This window comes from Helicoverpa zea, chromosome 29, assembly GCF_022581195.2.
Source record: "Helicoverpa zea isolate HzStark_Cry1AcR chromosome 29, ilHelZeax1.1, whole genome shotgun sequence".
NCBI lineage: Eukaryota > Metazoa > Arthropoda > Insecta > Lepidoptera > Noctuidae > Helicoverpa > Helicoverpa zea.
In genome coordinates, this window is record NC_061480.1 from 3,046,992 (window position 1) to 3,068,847 (window position 21,856).

Genomic DNA, 21,856 nt, shown 5'->3' on the forward strand with positions numbered 1-21,856 from the left:
TGGCTTTTCTATGATAGTCTATAGTTTTTCTAAGTTATCTGTGACATTTGTTTATTAATTTTGAATTCAAAATAGTCGTTTTAGTTTGTTGTCTTGACGAATTTACGAATTTGATTGCTTTATTTCGGTTCTATCACCAAATCTTATTGAAAAGCACTGAAAATGGCTTCAGAATGTAGAGAGTCTTGGTATTTGGACATTGTGGAAAAAATGGACGACTTCTACAAACGGGTTGACGGTAAGTAGGTAACTTAAAACTGGAGCAAGTCTCGTAGAAAAACTTTGCTTGGTAACTCGACTTATTTTTTGTTCATTTACAGAAAAGATTGAGAAAGAACAGCAACAAATGAAAGCATGTAAGAAGTACACAGAATTAGAGACGAAACTTGCACAGGAAACTAAGTTAAATGTAAGTTTTACTTGACTTTTAAAACAAATAACTCCAACCAAGGTAACGTTGCAAAATTGATCTCCCTATTAAAATATTCTCTATCTATCTAATCTAATTATTGTATATTTGTTATTCCGCATACCAATGCAGACATGTTAGTCCAGTTATCTTCACAAACTGTGTAATATTAGTAGTCCAGGTTGTGGGGACTAAAATTCGCCACAACTTTTGTTTGTCAACAACTTTTTATAATTTGGATTATTTCGAACTTTGGTTCAAAGCTCATGTAAATCTCTATCTATTTTATATGCTGTGAATAAACTATTTTTTTTTATTTTGCATAGAAAAGAATGGTGTTTTTTATTATTGTATGTACAATCTCTTTGGTTTAGGTACAAAAATTGATAGAAGAAAAAAGGGTAAAAATTTAGTATCGTTTGGCAGGCGGAGGGGGAGGAAAAGGGGGGGAGGGTGTTGGGGGGCTCCACCCCTATCCTCTGGTACCACTCCCGTTACAAGGTAACGCATAATTTTTGAGAAAAATAGATATTTGTAACCTAACCTCAAAACACTATAATCACCCACTAAGGTCGGAAAATTAAGTGCAAGTACTTCTAATCAATACGAACAAAGGCAAAGTCGACGGAGCCCCGCTACGCGGGGCTCCTACTTCTGGGTGGTTTAAAAAAAAATAACCACGAAGGGAATGGCGGGGTCTAAGACCCCGCCATCCCCTTCGAACCTAACCTATCCGAGTCGGGGGTGCCCTAAGTCGCGAGCTGCTTCGCTCGCTCGAGCATACTAAGAGAAATAAGATGTTATTTGAAATAACATCATAGTACATTGACGCAACTCGAAGAGAAACGGAATGACAGCTAATCACAAATGACACTTAACGCAAAAACCAGAGACATTTATTTATTTTTTGCGTTCCTTTTCACGGATTTGTACACCACAGACGATATACTAAAACACATTCGGTTGTCGATCGCCCATTTTAACGTTCCGTTTCACCGAATAACGTTGACATTACGCGTTTTATCTGATTTGAGGTTAGAAACATTTTTTGTAAATTTCTCGAAAAATATCCATTACCTTGTAACAAGAGTGGTAGCGTTATAATCGGAGACCCACCCTCTACCAGATTTAACCACTTTTAGCCCCGTCCGCCTGCCAAACGATACTAAAGCCAACCCGAAAAAAGTGTAAAAAAAAAAGAAATGTCAGTTGTTGTAAAAAGCTTGTTATGTGTGAATTTATAAAATTAAATATATAATTGGACCCTCTTGAAGACTTTAAGACTTTTAGTATCCATTTGACGTCGGAGGATTTTTATTCCACCAATTACGCATCTGCATTATTTTTAAATAAAATCATCAACAGTGAACTATTACAAAGTTTATATACCAACAATGACAATGGTATATTTTTAGAAAGAGCTGACAGAACGTCTAGCAGAGCTGGAACGGCGAGGCAGTGAGCTGGACCGAGTGTGTGCTACCTTCGAGTCACATCTCACCATTGCAGACAGTGATCGGAACAGATTGGATAATGCCAAGTTAGTATGCTAGAATCATCGGCAAGGATATTGAGCCCTGACCTTCACCTGCAGAAGCGATTTATTGGTTTACTGCCATAAGTGTACAGTGCGCAAAGCGATGCCCACTCTTCCGCCGAGAGCTCATTATCTGTGCTGATAACTATACCTACTTTTGTCAGTGGGTTGTCTTAAAAATAACAGGCATGTGCTGAAAGTAGTTAATGTAGAATATCAGTTATCAATCTAAATAAATATACCAAAAAGTCTGGCTTGCAGTCACCTTATCCTGTGGCCCTCAGCAAGAAAAATGTGATGATCATATGATCCGTATTTTATAAGTTAGTAAAATAAGTAAGAGTACTGATTCTATTTTGTATTGTTTCAGAGAAATATTCCAGATTGCTAAAGAATTGACTGGGATCCGTTGGGACTTTAGTGCACCACCTAACGTGGCTAAAGGATGTATCCTTTACATAAAGTTTTACATACTAACTAGCATACTTCATACTGCCCGACAGAAGCAACAACTAACAGGTTTTAGTGTTTTCAAATGATCCAGAAAGAACCAGTATTTGTGATGTTACAAATGCAAAAATAACTGTCTTTCATGTGTCATTTGCTGTTTCCCATGAATGCTCGAGGGAACTACTTCCTATAGCCGGATAAAAGGTAGTCTTTAGCCTTTCTCAGGCTGTAGACTACCTGTCTACCAAATTATATTTGATTGATTCAGTGGTTTAGCCATGAAAGAGCGAAAGACAGACAACAAGTAAGAAATTGTTTGAAATACCCTACCCAAGGTGAGTCCTACTCACCCTTACCAGTTTTTTTCCCATATTTTAATGTCCCAGTTCTATCTTCTTATATACTTACACATAATATCTCCTTAACTACGCAAACTCCAGATATAAAGAGTGAGTCCCGCAAGCTACTGCAGCCGATAGAAGTGGACATGAGTAGCGGCGGCGACAGCGACGCGCTGTGGACGCTGCTGCAGTGCACCGCAGACCCTCGCGACAAGGAGAACAGGCCTCACAATGAGCCAGCCACACGAATATGAGCAGACCGGTTTTTGGTCCAGTCAGTCGGTAAAAAAATGCAATTTTCCCTTTAAAACTGTCAACTACACAAAAATATAAGGTTTCTCTGTATAGTTATCGGCACGAATCTTGAGCTCTGACCTACATCTGCGCAGTAGTGATTTATTAGCTATGACGCGATGCACAGCGGGCCAATCACCACGCTTTAGCGCGCCCCCGCGCCTCACTTCATACCACAAAAGGGACCCAATGAATTACTTCTGCGCCGGTGAAGGTCAGAGCTCAAGATTCGTGCCGATAACTATAACAGACTAAAAGAAAAAGGACAGCAGTTGAATTGAATACCCTTTTTGGAAGTCGGTTAATGTTTTTATTCTGTACAATTTATTTATTTCATTAAGGTCTTTCACAGTCTAACCAAGGGGTATCGGGTCGCCCGGGTAACTGGGTTGAGGAGGTCAGATAGGCAGTCGCTTCTTGTAAAGCACTGGTGGTCAGCTGCATCCGGTTAGACTGGAAGCCGACCCCAACATGATTGGGAAAAAGGCTCGGAGGATGATGATAGGTCTTTCACAGCTGACAATATTTTACACTTAATTTAGATTCGATAACAATACGCCAATTACGAAGTACTACTAATAGTAAGTTATTTTAACCGACTTTCCAAAAAGGGAGGTTCTTAATTCAGAGTTTTTAATTAGGCTAATGACTAAACCCTTGTATTTACGACTGACTGTTTTCTGCGGTTTTACCCGCGTCCCAAAACGTCATTGAAAAATATTGATTTAATGTATATTTAATACATAGTTATAAGAAATAAAACTAATAATGCTATTAAAAAGAGTTTTTAATTACCTTCTCATAGAAAATAATTAATATAAATAGGTATAATTAATATTGAAATCGGATCTATCAATTTACTTACATAACTAGGGGAAATAATTTATAGTCCTTTCTAAAAAAAATGCTACAAAAATGTTTGATTTAATTAAATCTCTTGCACAAATAAAGGTATGTTTTGAATGCTAGCTGCTGACTGCAACTGTCGACCGCACTTGCAGCGACTGCATGAAATCGGTCGATATCTGAGGGCGAAAACGGTTTCATGTAAATACATACAAATACAGTGAGGAATGAATATATAAGAGGAAGTTTGAAAGTGGCGCCTGTAGGTAACAGAAAAACTGCGTGGAAACCGGCTGTCATGGTATGGGCATGTGATGCGGAGGAATGAGAGTCATGTGTGAAGAAGGTGATGAACGTGGACGGGTATAGGGAGAGAGGACGACCGAAGGGATGGATTGTGTGAAAGTGGATATGATTAGAAAGAACGGAGAGACTTGTGAGATGACGGCAGATAGAAAAGTATGGAAGGAGAAAACATGCTGCGCCGACCACGAATAAAGTTGGGATAAGGGCAGGAGGATGATGATGATGATGACATACAAACCAGTAGTGCAGCTGCGGCCGACTTCATGCAGTCGCGGCATGTGCGGTCGGCAGTTGGCATTCAAAACGTACCTTAAAGAGACCCTTAACTTTATATCTAATTGAGTGAATTAATAATCATAGGTATAGGAATTAAAATTAGTACTACTTAGGGTATTTTCATGGTCAAGCATTATAAAAATTAAAAGGTCCTTATTGCTTTATAGTGAGAGCCTAAAATATTAGTAATATCACAATTTTTAATACTTATGTTACATAGAAATACATTACAAATCGAAAATCATATAAAAGGTGGCAATTCTTATTCCAATACTTAATTCGTAAAATTAACTCATTTTGAAAAAAATAAACCATTTCTCAAATTAAAGTTGCCTAAATTGCTTTTAACAATGGCTTACATCTAACGGGTCACATCTAGATTGGACCAGCCATTCAGGATGTTCTTTTGAGTATCCAAAAAACGTTTTGTAGACATTTTTATTTCACGAAAGCGGGTAAGCTACTGTGCGTGTAAATAAACATGAATATAGTCTTTGTACGATATTTCCACACATAGGTATGGAGCTGCTATTGTTAAAATTTATCACACTTTTGATGACGAATCCAACCTTGGACACACTTTTTGATGACGAGATAACTTTTCAACACACTTTTTCGTGACGAATCACGCTTTTCGACACACTTTTTAGTGACGAACCCCACTTTTTACACACTTAGCGACTTATCATCACGCAATATCGACTCTGCGCACGTGCAGCGGGTCGGGCGGCAGGTGGTGTATGCGCGCGAGGTGCCGCAGCACGTTGCGGCGCCGCACGAACGTGTTGTCGCACACGCCGCAGCGGAACGCGTGCGTGGCGGCGCGGTGACGGTTCTTGTGGATTCGCATTAGCGTTACTGACTTGAAGCGGGCCGGGCATTGGTCGCACTGGAATAAAGGATAAGGATTTAGTAAAAATGCAACTGACTTATAATAAAACCTGCCCCTAAGTGTGAAAAATATTATACTGAAAACCGTATCAAAATCGTTTCAATCAAGCATGAAATATCGTACACAAACATACAGGTCAAACTGAGGACCTCCGAATTTGAGTCGGTTGAAAAATATTGAAATTAAATATTAATGCATAGAAAACGAAGATAGCGACGATAGCGATATGACGAAATAGCTTGGGAGATGAATCATCTTAGCTTGGCTTCCGCGATCTTACTCTATCTATAACTTTTCTCTATGTATAAATGGGCTCATCATCTCCTGAAAGTTTTCCCAACTATGTTGGGATCGGCTTCCAGTCTAACCGGATGCGGCTGGGTACCAGTGTTCCACAAGGAGCGACTGCTTATCTGAACTCCTCAACCCAGTTACCCAAGCACTCAAATACTCAATACCCCTTCCTTGGTTAGACTGGTGTCAGACTTACTGGCTTCTGACTAACCGCAACGACTGCCAAGGATGTTCAATGACAGCCGGGACCAGTTTAACGCTAATTCTTCAAATCAGACCAAGCTCTTCACCCCTATAAGATTAGCAGTGCTTACCTGCACATTCTTCTCCGGCAGATGTATGGCGACGTGCTGCAGGTAGCTGCTCTTGCGATGGAAGCCGGCGCCGCACTCCGCGCACACGAACGGCTTCTCACCAGTGTGGAGACGCTCATGGATCTAAAAAAAAAAGACAAATTATACTTAAAAATACAGGAATGATTTTTAAGCAGTGCAAAAAAAATACTGGTGGTCCAGAATCATTAAAAGAACATATCTGCATCACCGGTAAAAAAAAATATCCCACACTGAAAGAATTATTAAAATATTTCTCTTTTCAAAATGTAATATTTAGGGTTAAAACAAACAAAACAAAAATATTATTGATCATCGGCAAAGCCGAAATCGCTTTGTGGGTTTTCTTAAACTTTCACAAAACAGCCCGGAGTTTGGAAGTTGGTGATTGATACACCCGTGCGATGTCGGTCCTGCGCCTGATCTCTTTTGTCGTGTTAGATCTCCATCCCATGCTGTTCTTGAGAAGAGAAACAAGACTTTTACTGACTAAAACCTATCAGGGGAAGAGATTGTTGTCCCATCGCGCTATGAGAGTGAAGGAATACTGAGTGCACTGCAGTCCAAGCAAATGCTCGTACACTATAATATGTCCTGCGCAGCTGGCTGATCTCTTCATATGAGAACCATTATTTAGTAAGTAATGAGGCTCACCTTCACTTGCTCAGCATTGGAAGCCTTGTAATCACAGAAGGAACACTTGTCTGTCTTCTCGTAACCGTGTTTAGCTCTGCAATGCATCAGTAGCAGTCTCCTTGTTATAAACTTTTTGCCACAATGCTGTAAATAAGACGTAAAGTTCATCAGTTAAATATATTATTTGATCCTAGAATGATATGTATATATGATGATTGAAACTACAAGAAAACAGTGAGCAATCACTGATATGATGAGTAGTTCCTAGGTAACTATTTCCAGCAGCTGGGTAAAAAGTAGTCAATGTCCTTTCTGTCTTGGCTATCTTCTATGTACATTTCATTTAACTTGGTTTGGTAATTTTAGTGTGAAAAAGCGACAGACAGAGTTACTTTCTCATATATAATGTTAAAATTACATTCTATGCCTAGACAAGTCTAGACTATCCTGTCAAAATGCATTGTTACATAATTTCAATTATGAACATGGCTCTATATTTATTTTAATCAGGCATCTAAGGCCCATAGAAAATACTATACATAAATATTATAACATTAAATCCTACACTAATACATATTTTATACTCACTTCACAAACAACATCAAATCCAGTATGTATTTTATAATGATTTCTTAACGACAGCTTAGAAGTTAATATCTTATGGCAGTATTCACACTCAATCTCCTCTTTACATCTCTCTTTCTTTTCTCCGTTCTCTTTCTTCTTCCGCAAACTCCGTTTAACAGGTTTCTCTTTACAGTTTTTACTCTTTTTACTTTTAAAAATTAATTCTACAGGTTTATCGACAATATCTTCGACTTTCGTTTCAAATTCTATATCATTGTTTTCAATATTGTCAGCAATATCATAATTGTAACTAGCAACGGCGACCACATGTACATCTATATAGTTTATTAAGTCAGATATGTCTATAGATACATTTCCATTATTTTCTACATCAAATATATTTGTTTCTATTTTAATTTCGTATTGTGGTTTCTCATTGAGGCGGCTAATTAATGATTTTTGATTTTCTTCACATTTTTTCCTGAATTTGTAGGATGCGTTGATGAAGTTTATGCATGAGGTGCACATTTTTTGGGGTAATGCGTCGTTGTATTCTACCTGTAAAAATGAAATACCAATAATAATGAATAGCAAATAAAAATTCTTTTCTAGCAATTAATACCGTTTTCTTATGTATTAAACTAGTTTAGAACTAGTTTCGTTGCTTGTAAAAAATTGATAACTAGCTGTCCCCACTGTTCCATCCGTGGTTCGAGGCAACTACTTCCCGTGCTCGGGCAAAAAGGACCCTATAGCTATCCTCGACAAAGGCGTTGAAAGAATTTACCAATCGGACAAGCGATTCCTGAAATTAGCGCGTACAGACAACTAGTTGCTCAGCTTTATAACTTTATAGATTAGTACAGATTTTATACCTTAAGCCCAGTGGCTGAAAAAATAACATCTGTATACTTTTCATGATGATCTATCAGTTGAAATATTGGATGCAAAGCTTCCACTCCCAGGCATGCTCTACAGCAGTTCCAAGAGTCCATGTCGTTAAATACTGATAAAGGTAATAATATTTTCGTATTTTTGTCATAAAATTAAGCTATAGAAGAGTAATAAGAACATTTCTGCTTCAAAATAAATCCTTTCTACGATTTTTTGACATTCAAACAGCAGAAGCCAAAATGACGTTAGCGTTCTGTTGTTGGGGAGGAACGTTTACACTATTTTGAAGATTCGGTATTAAATAATTCGATAAAATATCATAAATTTTATGGCTGTATACATAATTTTATGTTTATAGAATCATGATCATAAAATTATGATGTTGACGATAAGAAATATTATCATTGTCGTAAACCTGGAGGCAACGTTACATAAGCAATAACAAAACGTGAGAGTTTCGTTCTAAAACGATTTCTCAGTTTTGTTAAATGCTAAGTCGATCGTTAATTTAGAAAAGTTATAACCACAAAGTACTGCGCTTTTATATATGAGGATATTAAAATCGTTTGTTACATTCTCGAAATTAGCGGCACACTCAATTTTGATCAAAACATTAGATCAGTAAAGATCTATATTCATCTATTAATTTATCAACGAATTCATCAACGTCATCCAAGAAATACAACATGGCTGCTACTTCATTTGTTTATGTTTATGTTGATAAATAATAAATCACAAATTCCAACTAGAAATTAACTAATCTTGCATTAAATACACTGCAAAATATCATACTCCCAAATCAACTAGCAGTTCTAATTTATAAATGTTCTCTACAAAGCCGAACAACATCAAAAAGTTGTGAAAAATGTTGGCCTTATTGCTTTTAAATAATATGAGTACGAAACACAGGGCTGCAAGGCGAAAATTGGCAGAAAAAGTGACTAAAACCGAAGAGAAAACACCGGAAATAGCTTACTGCAGAACCTGTTTAAGTACGGAGGACTTAGTGTCGATATTTTACAATAAAGAGAGTGAGGAAAAAAGGTCGCAGGATTTGAGACTGGTCACCGGCTTAGAGGTATAATTCATAAGTTATTTATTATGTTTACTAATACTAAAAAGGTGGAGAATTTGTTAGTGTGAACGCGCTAATCTTATGACCTAATAAACAGATTTGAAAACTGATTTCTCTCTGTATTAGACAGCACACCTATTTTTTGAAGAAGGCTACTTACGAGTGTGCGGATTAGTTTCCACGGAACGCGAGTGAAACTGTTTGAGTAACTGTGCAGAGAAGCTGGTTCGTAAAGAAAATACCAAAAACTCTAAATAATTAAGAAATAAATGCAACAAACTAAAAAATTATATCACATCAATCTGTCTTAAACTTAGTAAAGTAAAACTGTCTTTGATACAAGAAATTCTGGATTTTCAGATAAAAATGGATGATGGCTTATCACAGAAGATCTGTGCACAATGTATAGAGACCATGAACAATGCACTACAGTTCAGGAGAACTAGTCGCAAAGCTGAGAAGACACTGTTAAATATGATATCAGGTAACAAAAATGTACTAATATTTTATAATATTTTTTTTTTTTTTTTTTATTCAAAAATTTAATAATATTTACATAATGTTTGTGTGTTCACATAGGAAGTGGTGAAGGGCAGGCGTTTTGGGGGCTGTCTTTTGTATTTTTTTTTTTTTTTGACGTTCAGAAAGTGCTGTTTTGCAGCCAAGTTTGAATAAATGAGCTTTGATTTTGATTATTCTTACATGCAAGTGATTACCTTTTCATCTGACTGTGGGAAGTAGTTCCCTCAAAAAGCAGAGAAACTGTCACTCTCTGGTCTGTCTGTTAAGCTTTCATGCCAAAACGACTACAACTATATAATGAACCAATTTACATGTAATTCAGTACACAAATATTCTACAGCTAAAGAAATTAATGGATGAAGGTAGTAGTGCCTTCTCATGAGGGTAAAACTGCAAGAAACAGTAGATATAGCTTATACATCTGAAAAACACTACTGTAACTTTTTACCCAGGTGCGGTAAATAGTCCCCTCAACACAAGTGAAACCGCTGACAAAAACGAGTGAAACAATAAAATTAAATCCCACGTCTAATTCCAGGAAAACCCAAAAAGAAATACACGACACGTCTACAAAAGTCTCTATCCAAGCCAAAGATCAAGAAAGCTAAAGTGGAGAAGGTGGAACTGAATGACTATAGCTACGAGATCTTCAGCGAGGAGTTCCAGAACGATGATGTTGATGACTATCCTGTCATGGACGGCAGTGAGAACAGTAGGAGTTTGAGACAGGTAATGTGTTTTGTTGATTTGCCTCTAAAACAATTTTAGAAAGACTTATTTAAATCCCTACTTCCCTATTAATTAATATTAAATAAATGCGAAAGTAACTGTCTGTCTGTCTGTCTGTTACGCTTTCATGTCTAAACCACTAAACTGATTTTAAAATTTAATTTAAAATACAATTTGGTACGGAGATAGAGTTGACCTTGAGAAAGAACATAGGATAGTTTTTATCCCGGACTTTTGAAGAATTCTCTTGGAAACGCGATATAACCGAACTTTACGCGGGCGAAGCCGCGGGCGGAAGCTAGTTACATAGATATATAGTTTATATGACTTAGCATTAAAGTTACAAACAGATTTGTATATCTGATTGTGTTGTATTATTTTTCATTTAACACTTGACCCCTTAAAATAATGACCCCATTTGACTGTTTGACCCCATTTGACATCCTTGACAGGTGACAAATATCTTCACATAATTTTCCTTAATTTATTCTGAAACGATTTACTAATAACAGACTGAATTTCAGATTTTAAATAAAAGTAGGAATTTCACTAAAATTTGTACTGTTAATTTTAATGATACTTTAATTTAATTGTATTGCCATTCTAGCGGCACCCATTATTACCATATCTTTGCTAATATGTGGATAATGTAGTGGGCTGCAATATTGTTTAATTATTATTGACTATTCTTGTAACATTTATATTGTAGCTGTTTATTGTCCCATGATGAATAAAATAAAATAAAATCAATGGGATTTCTTAATTAAATTTTAGACACAGCCCTGTTACCCAGTAATACCTATACAATACCTAATTATTTTAATTATATATTGCCTTTTTTTTAGAAACAGCCGCCGAAAAAGAAACGTATGACGATACCCAACAGTTCTTCTTACAAATGCGGCACTTGTGGCAAAGAATTCCGGATGAAGACGACTTACAAGGCGCATATACGGTTCCATACTAACTACTGCGTTTGTGAGGTTAGGTCCACTGCTGGACATAGGCCTCTCCAAGTGCACGCCACTGAGATCGATTTTCGGCTTCTCGCATCCAGCTCCTGCCAGCCGTCTTGCGCAATTCATCACTCCACCGTGCCTGAGGACGTCCTACACTAGTGTGCCCCTTATGTATTAGATAATGTACTTTCTTGTGTGTTCCCCTATATGTATACTTTTTTATACATAGTCTACAGTACAGATCAAAAGGCCTTGCGACCCCCTAATCAAACGATGTATAATGTAAAACTATGTACAGTCGACTCTTGTTAATTCAAACCTGCGATATTCGACTTTAAAAAAGCTTTCGACTTAGTTGATAATGACGTACTTCTGAAAAAGTTGGCGGCAATCGGTTTCACCCCACATTTACTTAAGTTTATTGCGAGCTATATGAACGACAGGCAACAGTATGTTGAGTACGCTGGATACCGATCTAACGCTTACTATACAAGATCTGGGGTAAGTCAAGGCACAAATTTAGGGCCTCTAGAATTTCTCCTAATGGTTAATGATCTGCCGAACGTTGTACAATATTCTAAATGCCTACTGTTTGCCGACGATCTTAAGCTTCATCTCCCCATTACGAATGTGAAGGACTGTGAAAGACTGCAGAGTGATATAGACAGAGTGGTTGCTTGGAGCAAAACTAACCTTCTGCAGTTTAACAGCTCTAAATGTGTGACTATAAGTTTTTCGCGCTCACACTCACCCATCACACATACGTATACGGTAGATGGAGTACCAATGGATAGGGTGACGGAAGTTAGGGATTTGGGAGTTCGTTTCACCACCGGACTCACGTTTCGTGATCATATAGTGAAGGTATGTAAAAAGGCATATAGAAATCTGGGGTTTGTTCTTAGGACGGTCAAAGGGTTCACAAATATTAGAGCTATAACGGCATTATATAATGCTTTAGTAAGAAGCCAACTAGAATGCAATGCAGTTATCTGGGCTCCACATGAAACTAAGTATAGTCTCATGCTGGAGCGGGTGCAAAATAAATTTATTAGGTTTAAATATATGAAGCAATACGGGGTTTACCCATTTTATCCGTTAATGTATCCAACTCTTTTTGTCTTGGGTATGGTCGGATATAATGAACTGAGGGTCAGAAGGCAACTTGCACTGGTGACTTATATCTTTAAGATAATAAGAGGAAAGATACATAATGCGGATATATTGCGAAGGATTAATCCAGTCGTTCCCGATAGGTATGTGGGTCGTCGTCGTCAGCCACGGTTGCTGGCGGAACCGCGTGCGCGAACTAACTTGCTTCGAGAAGCGCCGCTCACGAGAGCACTCCGCACTCTCAACCTCATTGCGGGTGACATTGACATATTCTGTTGCTCTTTGGGTGAATTTACAAAAGCAGCTACCCACAGGATTTGTTATGGTAACTAACAACAGTGAAATACTTATTTTTAAAGTATATTTATAAATTTTATGTTTGCTACAATATCGCATTGGGTGTAACCTGTAAAAATATTTGTATGTTTGGAGAGAGTAAATAAATAAATAAATATTTCGAACCTCTCGTTCATTCAAAGTTATCACGAGTTCCCTACAAAATCTCTTTATATTTCGAACTAAATCAATACATTTTTATGCACTTGGTAATTCGAACGAAAAAAGCATTGCTATATAACAAAACGACGCGTTAATTCGAATTCTTAGTCGTCCAACACTCGAGAATTCAAAGTTGCAGAGAGAAAGAGGCGGAAAGATTGTAAGTTAGAGTCAGAGAGCAGTCTGAGTAGCAGCAATCTGTTTTGAAGCAGTATGACGGAGCTGTTTCAAAAGATTAATTAATTCACATTATGAATACCTACACACAAATGTGTCTTTAAACTTTTGACATTGTTATAAAATAGCAGTTAACAAATAATAATTGATCAACACTTAATAATTCGGAGTTTTATTTATTTTCTCTCACAAATTTCGAACCATTTAATATTTCAAAAACTCGATAATTCGTAATATTTTAAGAGTCCCTCAAGTTTCGAATTAACGAGAGTCGACTGTATATAACTATGTACTGCTTTATATACTTCCTTCCTTATAAACTGCATTATATGCTCTCTTATGTACCCCTATGTAAGTAATATGTGATATTATGAACCTAATTTTCGAGCTTTCTCATTCCAATCCGTCCTTCACGTCCGATCAAGATAACGGCTGTCTACAATATCATGAATTTCTAATTCAGGTTTTGAATCCTATAGCACAACTGGATACGACTTAGATTTTTTTCAAAAAATCGAGCTTGATTCTACAAAATTCAACTCTAGCACTTTTTAGCTTAGCTTTGAAACCCTGTAGCATTTACAAACATAGACAAAACTATACAACACATGTGTCTATTTTCCCTTTACCCAGGCGTGCGGAAAGAGGTGTCGCAACAACAATCAGCTGCAGGAACACAAGAGAGCTCGCCACGGCTTGTACAGGATACACAAGTGTGCTTACTGCGAGTATAGTTCTGCTACTAAAGAGGCGTTAACGGTAAGACGTAATTAATTATTAATTCATTGACTGTCTAGCTTTTTCCTATTATGTTTGGGTCGGTTTCCAGGGTCAATCAAAATCAAAATTTGTTTATTCAAACTTGGCTGCAAAATAGCACTTTTCGAACGTCAGAAATTTACAAAAGACAGCCCCCAAATCGCCCACCCTTCACCACTTCCTATGTGTTGTTGCTGGGAAAAAGAAGTGGCGCAACAAACTCCCCAGCAACACATGTCTCCCCAGAACCTTTCGACAAATTATTGTATTTACATTTGTATGCAGTATGTATTGCATTATACAATATACAGCCACCACATGCTAGCTAGCACTCACCCTTATTTGCCCCCCTCAACCCAGTTACTCGTCCAACTGATACCCCTAGGTATGATTGGTTGTCACATTTCCTGGATACCCGTAACGACTGCCAAAGATGTTCAAACGACAGCCGGGACCTACAGTTTAACGTGCCGAAACACTGTAAATGGTGTCCAAGATTTACTTAGGAAGTACATACAAACTTAGAAAAGTTGCATTGGTACTTGCCTGACCTGGAACACACACTCTTACTTGAGAGGTTGGTTCTTTACCCACTAGGCCACCACGACTTCACGGCTTAAAAATCTAGACACACGGCAGTGTGTCCGCCAAGTTCGAGCAAAAAAAGCGACACACCGGCCGTGGGTTATATTACACGAACCATTTCGGGCCAAATTCGACCCCCCTATAACTCAAAATCTATCTTATTTACACATTTCAAATTTCTAGTATCTGTTGAGACCCCCTCACTTATCTAAAATACAAAATTTCATTAATATATCTATTGTAGGTCTTGAGATATTGACGTCAGAAAATCGCTATTTTTACTATACACTCACTGACTGACTCACTGATTCACTGACTCACTCATCAAAAACCTAGACCACTTCCAATGGTCGTATTGACTTGAAATTTGGCATGGAGGTAGGTCTTTATGTCAAGGTAAAGGGAAAAATCTGAAAATGGCCAAGTGTGAGTCGGTTTAAAAATAATGAAGGTGTAAAATACCCAGTGTAAATTTATACCCCTAAGGAACTAAAACGAACTAAATTTATCTATATTTATATAATATATCTTCGAATGGTCGTACCGATCTGAAATTCGTTACAAAGGTTTGTATTTAGTCAAAGTAAAAATCTGAAAACGGCCAAGTGTGAGTCACTTTCGAAAATAACGAATGTGTAACTTTGATCCACGAACATAATATATGATAACATGTCATGTCAGTCAGTTGGTAAATCTAGTCCATTTAGTTAATCTAGTTCATTTCTTTGTAAGAAGCATAGTGCTTCAAAAATCTGAAAGATAGTATAAATGAGACATTTCCTTAACTAACTTAATCATAAGAAAAAAATAAAATAAACAACCTTACAAAAATAAATGAAATCCCACCCAAAACAAAAATGTGAAAGGCTGCCAAGTTCGATAATATGGAAATCCTTCGCCTATAAAAGAAGTGAGATCTGAATAAGTACCAAGTTCCATACACATACCTCAGTTAAAAATAGTTACTTTTTAATAATGTTACTTGGCAAGTTTTAATAGAAAATTAAATACTTGATTCATTGCGTTTAGTAGGTTTATAAGAAGGTGTGTGAAAACTTGCCAAGTAACATCATTAAAAAGTAACTATTTTTAACTGTGGTATGTGTATGGAACTTGGTACTTATTCAGATCTCACTTCTTTTATAGGCGAAGGATTTCCATATTATCGAACTTGGCAGCCTTTCACATTTTTGTTTTGGGTGGGATATATTTTTTCTAAAAATCAGTTATTAAAAAAATGATTTAATTGATTAAATAAGTTAGTAACTAAGCCAGTTCATATAAAATTCATTACTGTCTAAGTTTTAGTTAGTACCTACATAGGCCCTATTTTCTAACTAGCTGTTCCCATTTTAGACATACATTACTTAAAAATTGTCTAACCAAGGGGTATTGGGTTACCCGGGTAACTGGGTTGAGTTCAGGTAAGGCAGTCGCTCCTTGTGGCACACTGATCAGCTACTTCCGGTAAAGGCGGGTCTACGCTAGACGAACCGAGCACGAGCGAAGCACAAGCGGAGCCGTTCTCGGCTTGTCGTTCACGGCGTCAAGTGTGTGTCAACGCGACGTCAACGCAGCCGAGCACGAACGACATGCTCGCAGCGCGCTCTTTAGACGCTTGTAAGTTGGTCCACACTAGACGAATTGTGTTCGGCTCTCCTAGCGTAGACGCAGCTTAAGACTGGAAGCCGACCCCAACATAGTTGGGAAAAGGCTCGGGAGATGATGATCTAACGGTAATGATACCATACCCAGATCCACGAGCGGCGTCACACGGGCGAGCGGCCGTACGTGTGCGATCACTGCGGCGCCACCTTCCACCGCCGCTCCAACCTCGTGCAGCACATCGCTATACATCTGCCCGAGAAGAACTTCCAAGTAAGTGCCATCTAATAGAGAACAAAAATGCTGCAAGAACGTCTTCCTCCTGCCGTGTTCCCAATTTTATATGGTGTCAGCGCAATATGTCATCCTCTTCCATTTTCCCCTGTCACTCGTCATATTGACACTCACTCCCTTCCTATTCAGGTCATCTTTCAGGCAATCCATCCATCTTTTCTTGGGACTTCCTCTTCCTCTCCATCCATCTACATTCATACTTAGCACACACTTTGTTGCATGCGTATCATCCCTCCTCATTACATGCCCATACTAAAATGCTGCAAGAACAAAATATTTTTATAGGTCATAATACCAATTTTTTATTAAGGATATGGTCAGGTGACAATAATTTTAAAGGTCCAATAGTACAGTCAGCTTGAAAACTAGCTGAACAAGTCAAAATTTTAAAAATTATTTAAACACGGTTTCGTTGATAATTTAACGGAGCACTTTTGAAAATGTTGATTTATCAGAATCAGCTACTTTTGACGCTGACCGTACATGATAAGGATCTTGTTTAAAAAAAATATGAAAACAACATAAGTATTTCATTAAAGTTTCACCCATTTCCTGAGTGAATTACAACCCGCACTCAAATAAAAAGTAGCCTAGATATTCTGATGTATAAGGTATGGAAGTTGTATCAAAATCCGTTCAATGAGAAAAGCTACTTTTTGTCCACGTGCGGGAACTTGTTGTCTCGAGACGTGTGTGAACCCTCCCCATCTTTCCTTCGACCTTCCCTTTCACGATGTTTTTCATAAAACCATCATGACGTACAAAGTCCTCTCTTTTTCTCCATGCTATACTATAGTTGTCTCTTAGTTCCTATTATTTTTAGTATTTCTTCTAAAACTTATACTAACAGCCAAACAGTGCGACATGTGCCCTAAAAGGCTCAAGTCGCGCAAGTTCCTGCAGATACATAAACACAATGCTCACACGGGCAAGAGGTACGGCTACCTCTGCGGCATATGCGAGCATCGCTTCGAGAAGCCGAACAAAGTGCGAGCGCACATGCGCAGGGTGCACGGCGTGGCTGATGAACAGCAAGGGCCGATTGCTAGGGTGCAGTTGTAGGACCCCCTTGGTTTTAGCTTGGTTTTAGCCCCCTAAGTTTAGGAAGGGGGTCTAAAGGTAACGTTGTGTTCAGTTTCATAAGGGGGTCATCTAGACCTTCCTAAGTTTAGTCAGCTACTAGACCCCCTTAAATTTGGTTAGGGGGTCTAAAAAGAACATTGAGTTAGTCGGTTTCAGAGAGGGTCTTCTACACCCCCCTAAGTTAGTTAGGGGGTCTAGAGATATTGAGTTCAGTTTCTTAAGGAGTTTCCTGGACCCCCTTAGTTTACTTAGGGCGTCTAAAGGGAACATTGAGTTAGTGTTCTAGACTCCCTTATGAAACTAGGGATATTTTAGGGGTCTAGGGATATTGAGTCAGGTTTATAATGATTTCGTAAGTGTTAGGATATTACATAGCATTCAAGGTTAGTTAAAAGTAAATGGTATAAAAAGTGCTTCGACTTCATGTATTTAATTTATAGTAAGCTGTATAAATATATTTCAATTATTGTACATACAATTAAATCTTCCTGATAACATTTTGATAAAAAAACTTTTATTATTTTGGGGTCCGAAGGGATCTCCTTATGTCCATTGATATTATGTACATTGCTGTGAAAAAACCGACTTCCCTAATATACTTGGTTAAAAAGTCTGTTAAACAATCTTCCATGTTTATTTCCAATTGACCCCCAAGATTGGGGGTCATATTTTGCCATATTGTATCTTTAATAGTATTTTATTGAAATTATTAGATTTAGAAATTAAAATTAAACTATACAGATCTCGTAAAAAGTATTATTATTATGTACAAGAAGTCTAATCATATTTTCATGTGTGATTAGTTTTTCAAATATTAGAAGGTATTTTATTTAATTTTTTTTTTTTTCTGAACAAATGTTGATGGATCCGCAAAATATATTAAGTATATCTGTGATTTACGCTATCAGTATAGAGATTAGAAAAATACAACTTTCCTAGTATTTATGTCAAAAGAGTTACCGTCTTACCACAAAAACTTTTTAACGTCAGTTTAAGACTTGTCTAAAAAAATGTCAAATTATGACGTTGACATATGGTTCATTTTGCAGTCAAAATTTTTTTAGACAAGTGTAAAACAGGGATTAAAGTTTTTGTAGTAAGGCCATTAATATTTAAAATCCAACTTTAATGAATCAAACCATAGTTAGAACACCCCGTATTCATCTATAAAATCTATTCATCAGTTTAAGAGCTACGGCGCCACAGACAGACATAGCGATGAAACTTATAAAATACCTCTTTTTGCGTGGGAGGTTAACAATAGGTACACTTTAGGCACCATACAATCGGCCCTTTGCTTCTCAACGTGGATATTAAAAGGTAAGGTTTAGGCACTATATTATATTGTTTGACTTTTATTATTATTGAAAATAATATTAAATATTTTGTGAGCACTAGTGGTTGACATAGATAGGTATAGATATTTTGGTATATGTTTAAAATTTTAATTAAGAAAGTTAACTTAAAGATAGAATCGTCTGGTTATGCTGCCGCCTTCTACATTATATATTATTCGTTTGCAAGATCGCATGTTTAAATAACTAGTCGTTTCCCGCGTCCTGAATGAAAAAATGTATAACGTAATATAATGAAACTTGAAACAGTGTATTTTTATGTAAAAAGAATTTCAAATTGCCCTATTTTTAATATTAAGTAACTTTTTTATATCTGATATTTTGATTTTGTTATATTTTTTCTTATTTTGTCAACTACTAGTGACACAGTTTTTTTTTTTGCAATAAAGTCAAGTTTTTCACTATTTATGTCAAACACTAGTGCCTCAACCTTACTTTGTTCTCATAATCATTGTTAACTTGTTCGTACTTTTATACAAATATATACTTCTCGTCAAATGTCTTTGCCGCTGTGAAGTGAGGTGCCCGCCTCGCGCATTCAAATGTTTTGTTCATACATTTTGACTTTTGCGCAATCACTATACTACGCGCGGCGAATTAATGTAAAGTAAAATAAAGTATAATAAGGCCCTTGAATGCAATGAAATGCACCTGGCTGAATGACATGACCTTCGCCTAACAGTTCTATTCTATTCTTGTTTCTGGCAATCAATGCCGTCGATGTCGATGTCGACGATTCTGCCACTGACAAGTGATATGAGAAGCAAGTAGGTACAATAACAATTTTTAAAAAACTGGAAGGAAAAAACTTTGCACTTATTGTAGAACTTGTTGCGTTAGTATGACGGCACTGAAACAAACACATAAATGAACTTGATATATGGCATTTTATAGCAGTTTCGCATCACTATTACAACTGTCAGTTGAAACGTCATAGGGATCATCATTCGCCGCGCGTAGTATTGTAGCTAAATTCCGAGCGGCAAAGTCAATTTATGGGAGCTGTAGAACCTCTAAATGTAATGTACGGGTTTTTTTACCCTATACTCTGCTATTCTTTTCTGCAGAAATGACTACATCATCTACCCATACTTTGCTCATGTATGTTTGGGTTGGCTTCCAGTCTAACCGAATGCAGCTCAGGTTCCTTAGGTAACTGAGTTGACGAGGTCTGATAGGCAGTCGTCTGTGGCACACTGGTACTCAGCTGCATCTTATTAGACTGGGAATCGATCCCAACATATGTAGTTGGGAAAAGGCTCGGCGGATGACTCGGTAAATTTGTGAAAGTATTTTGGAAATCAGTTCAGTAGTTTCGGAGTCTTTAGGATACAAAAAACACAAACAACATTTTTTCTTTTACTGATTTCTAACACTTCCCACCACACCCCGCCTCTGACCATGGATGCTGTAAAGGATCCGAAACGTCGGGATAAAATAATATTCATATAACCGCGATAAAATCCTTAAAAGTAGTTTTATTTAAATGTTTCCTCTTAGTGTAAATAAATAATGACTACCTCTTCTTAATCACGTATTATAGTTCTGCCCTTATTTGCTTATGTTAATAAAATAAATAAAATATATTAACTCCAAATTTTTCACCCCCCAGTGCGGCATCTGCAAGAAATGGGAGAAGTCTCAGAAGCGGCTGAACATCCACAAGTACAAAGTCCACAAGGAACACAAGTACAGGTACTTATGTCCCGTCTGTCAGGAGACGTTCGCGCGCCCGGGGAACGCGAGGCTCCATCTGGCCAGGAGTCACGGCGTCGGCAGGGACCATCAGGGCGTTATTGAGAGATATCAGGTATTTTACGACGGTATTTTTCAAGTTTTAGGGGCGGAAAAAGAATGATGGAGTAACAAATTTTGTTGAATAACATTGATGACTAAATATATCGTTCATCTACTGTTGGTTTCATCCGCGTCTTCCATCAAATGACACTGGTTTCGCCCGCGTCTGTGGAAACTACTCAGTGAATTCGGATAAATTTTACTTCCACATGAAATGGTTTATGTAAAACTGAAAGATTTTTTGAAATCGATCCAGTTGATCCCGAGATTAGGGCGTTCAAGCAATTTCTTCAGCTTTACAATATTATAATCTGCCTAGCCTTTTTCCAACTACATTGGGGTCGGCTTCCAGTCTAACCGGATGCAGCTGAGTACCAGTGTGCCACAAGGAGCGACTGCCTATCTGATCTCCTCAACCCAGTTACCCGGGCAACCCAATACCCCTGAAAACACGGAAGAACTCGTCATGACATGATAGTCACCCATCCAAAGACTGGCTGCGCCTAAACGTTGCTTAACCTTATGATCGTTCTATCCTTTACATAGACATATTAGCATAGACATAATAATAATGATACATTCTCTATTGCCACAGGTACATGTGCCCCCAGTGTCCGAAGATCTACAAATGTCCTGACCACGTGCGGCGTCACCTCGTCAACTTCCACAACATCGCGCGGTCAGATCAGGGTCCCATAGAGAAGTTCGTGGTAGATAGCTAGAACGATCATCAGTTTTAGACGAAACTAGCTGCCTGCAGGCCATTGGGAACTGCTCTTACCGGGATAAAATATAGCCTATGTTACTCGGGAAGAGTGTAGCGCCCCAACAGTGAAAGAATTTTACAAATTGGCTCAGTAGTTTCGGAGCTAATTAGTTTTTTTTTTTTTTAATTGAAATTAGAATAAAAAGATTAGTCTGAAAATGCCTTGGAAGTTAAAATCACAAATTACAAAAGCTTTTGTTTTTAGTACTTAATAGTGCAAGCACACAGTACATACAACAATACATAAAATGTTTGAATTTTTGAAAAATGTTTCAGTCTATTATGTATATCTCTATTTTCATTTGTCCCATACCTATGCAAGTAATAGTTACACAAATCACTGTAAATAATATATGTAGATGTATTTTTATTAGAAATAAATCATTTTTTTTATTATAACTTGTTTTATTTTGTAAGAGTCAAGATTCTTCCGTTTGTCTGTTTCTAACATATTGGCACAGATAG

The 21,856-nt window shown here is 37.4% G+C and overlaps 3 protein-coding genes across 7 annotated transcripts; 2 read left to right on the top strand and 1 right to left on the bottom strand.

The window, feature by feature from the left end:
* Window positions 1–78: 78 nt before the first annotated feature.
* LOC124643983 lies at window positions 79–3,812 on the top strand. Its single transcript, XM_047183131.1, has 5 exons — window positions 79–238; window positions 321–409; window positions 1,825–1,949; window positions 2,317–2,393; window positions 2,837–3,812. Exons 1-5 carry the CDS (start codon window positions 163–165, stop codon window positions 2,989–2,991), a joined length of 522 nt encoding a protein of 173 aa, XP_047039087.1. The 5' UTR covers window positions 79–162; the 3' UTR covers window positions 2,992–3,812.
* LOC124643982 (zinc finger protein 197-like) lies at window positions 3,801–8,296 on the bottom strand. Its single transcript, XM_047183130.1, has 5 exons — window positions 8,056–8,296; window positions 7,202–7,738; window positions 6,632–6,757; window positions 5,960–6,082; window positions 3,801–5,348 (listed from the first exon to the last, which is right to left on the bottom strand). The coding sequence occupies exons 1-5, from the start codon at window positions 8,173–8,175 to the stop codon at window positions 5,148–5,150; spliced, it is 1,107 nt and encodes a 368-aa protein (XP_047039086.1). The 5' UTR covers window positions 8,176–8,296; the 3' UTR covers window positions 3,801–5,147.
* Window positions 8,297–8,759: 463 nt separating this feature from the next.
* Window positions 8,760–21,787, top strand: LOC124644242 (zinc finger protein 624-like). Of its 5 annotated transcripts, none has more exons than XM_047183492.1 (8): window positions 8,760–9,152; window positions 9,510–9,633; window positions 10,210–10,400; window positions 11,246–11,383; window positions 13,781–13,906; window positions 16,247–16,369; window positions 20,441–20,638; window positions 21,221–21,787. In XM_047183492.1, exons 1-8 carry the CDS (start codon window positions 8,940–8,942, stop codon window positions 21,260–21,262), a joined length of 1,155 nt encoding a protein of 384 aa, XP_047039448.1. In that variant the 5' UTR covers window positions 8,760–8,939; the 3' UTR covers window positions 21,263–21,787. The 5 variants fall into 5 exon arrangements, with proteins under 5 accessions (XP_047039448.1, XP_047039450.1, XP_047039449.1 ...); XM_047183494.1 differs by having other exon boundaries at window positions 20,441–20,523; XM_047183493.1 differs by having other exon boundaries at window positions 11,252–11,383.
* The last annotated feature ends 69 nt before the right edge of the window (window positions 21,788–21,856 follow it).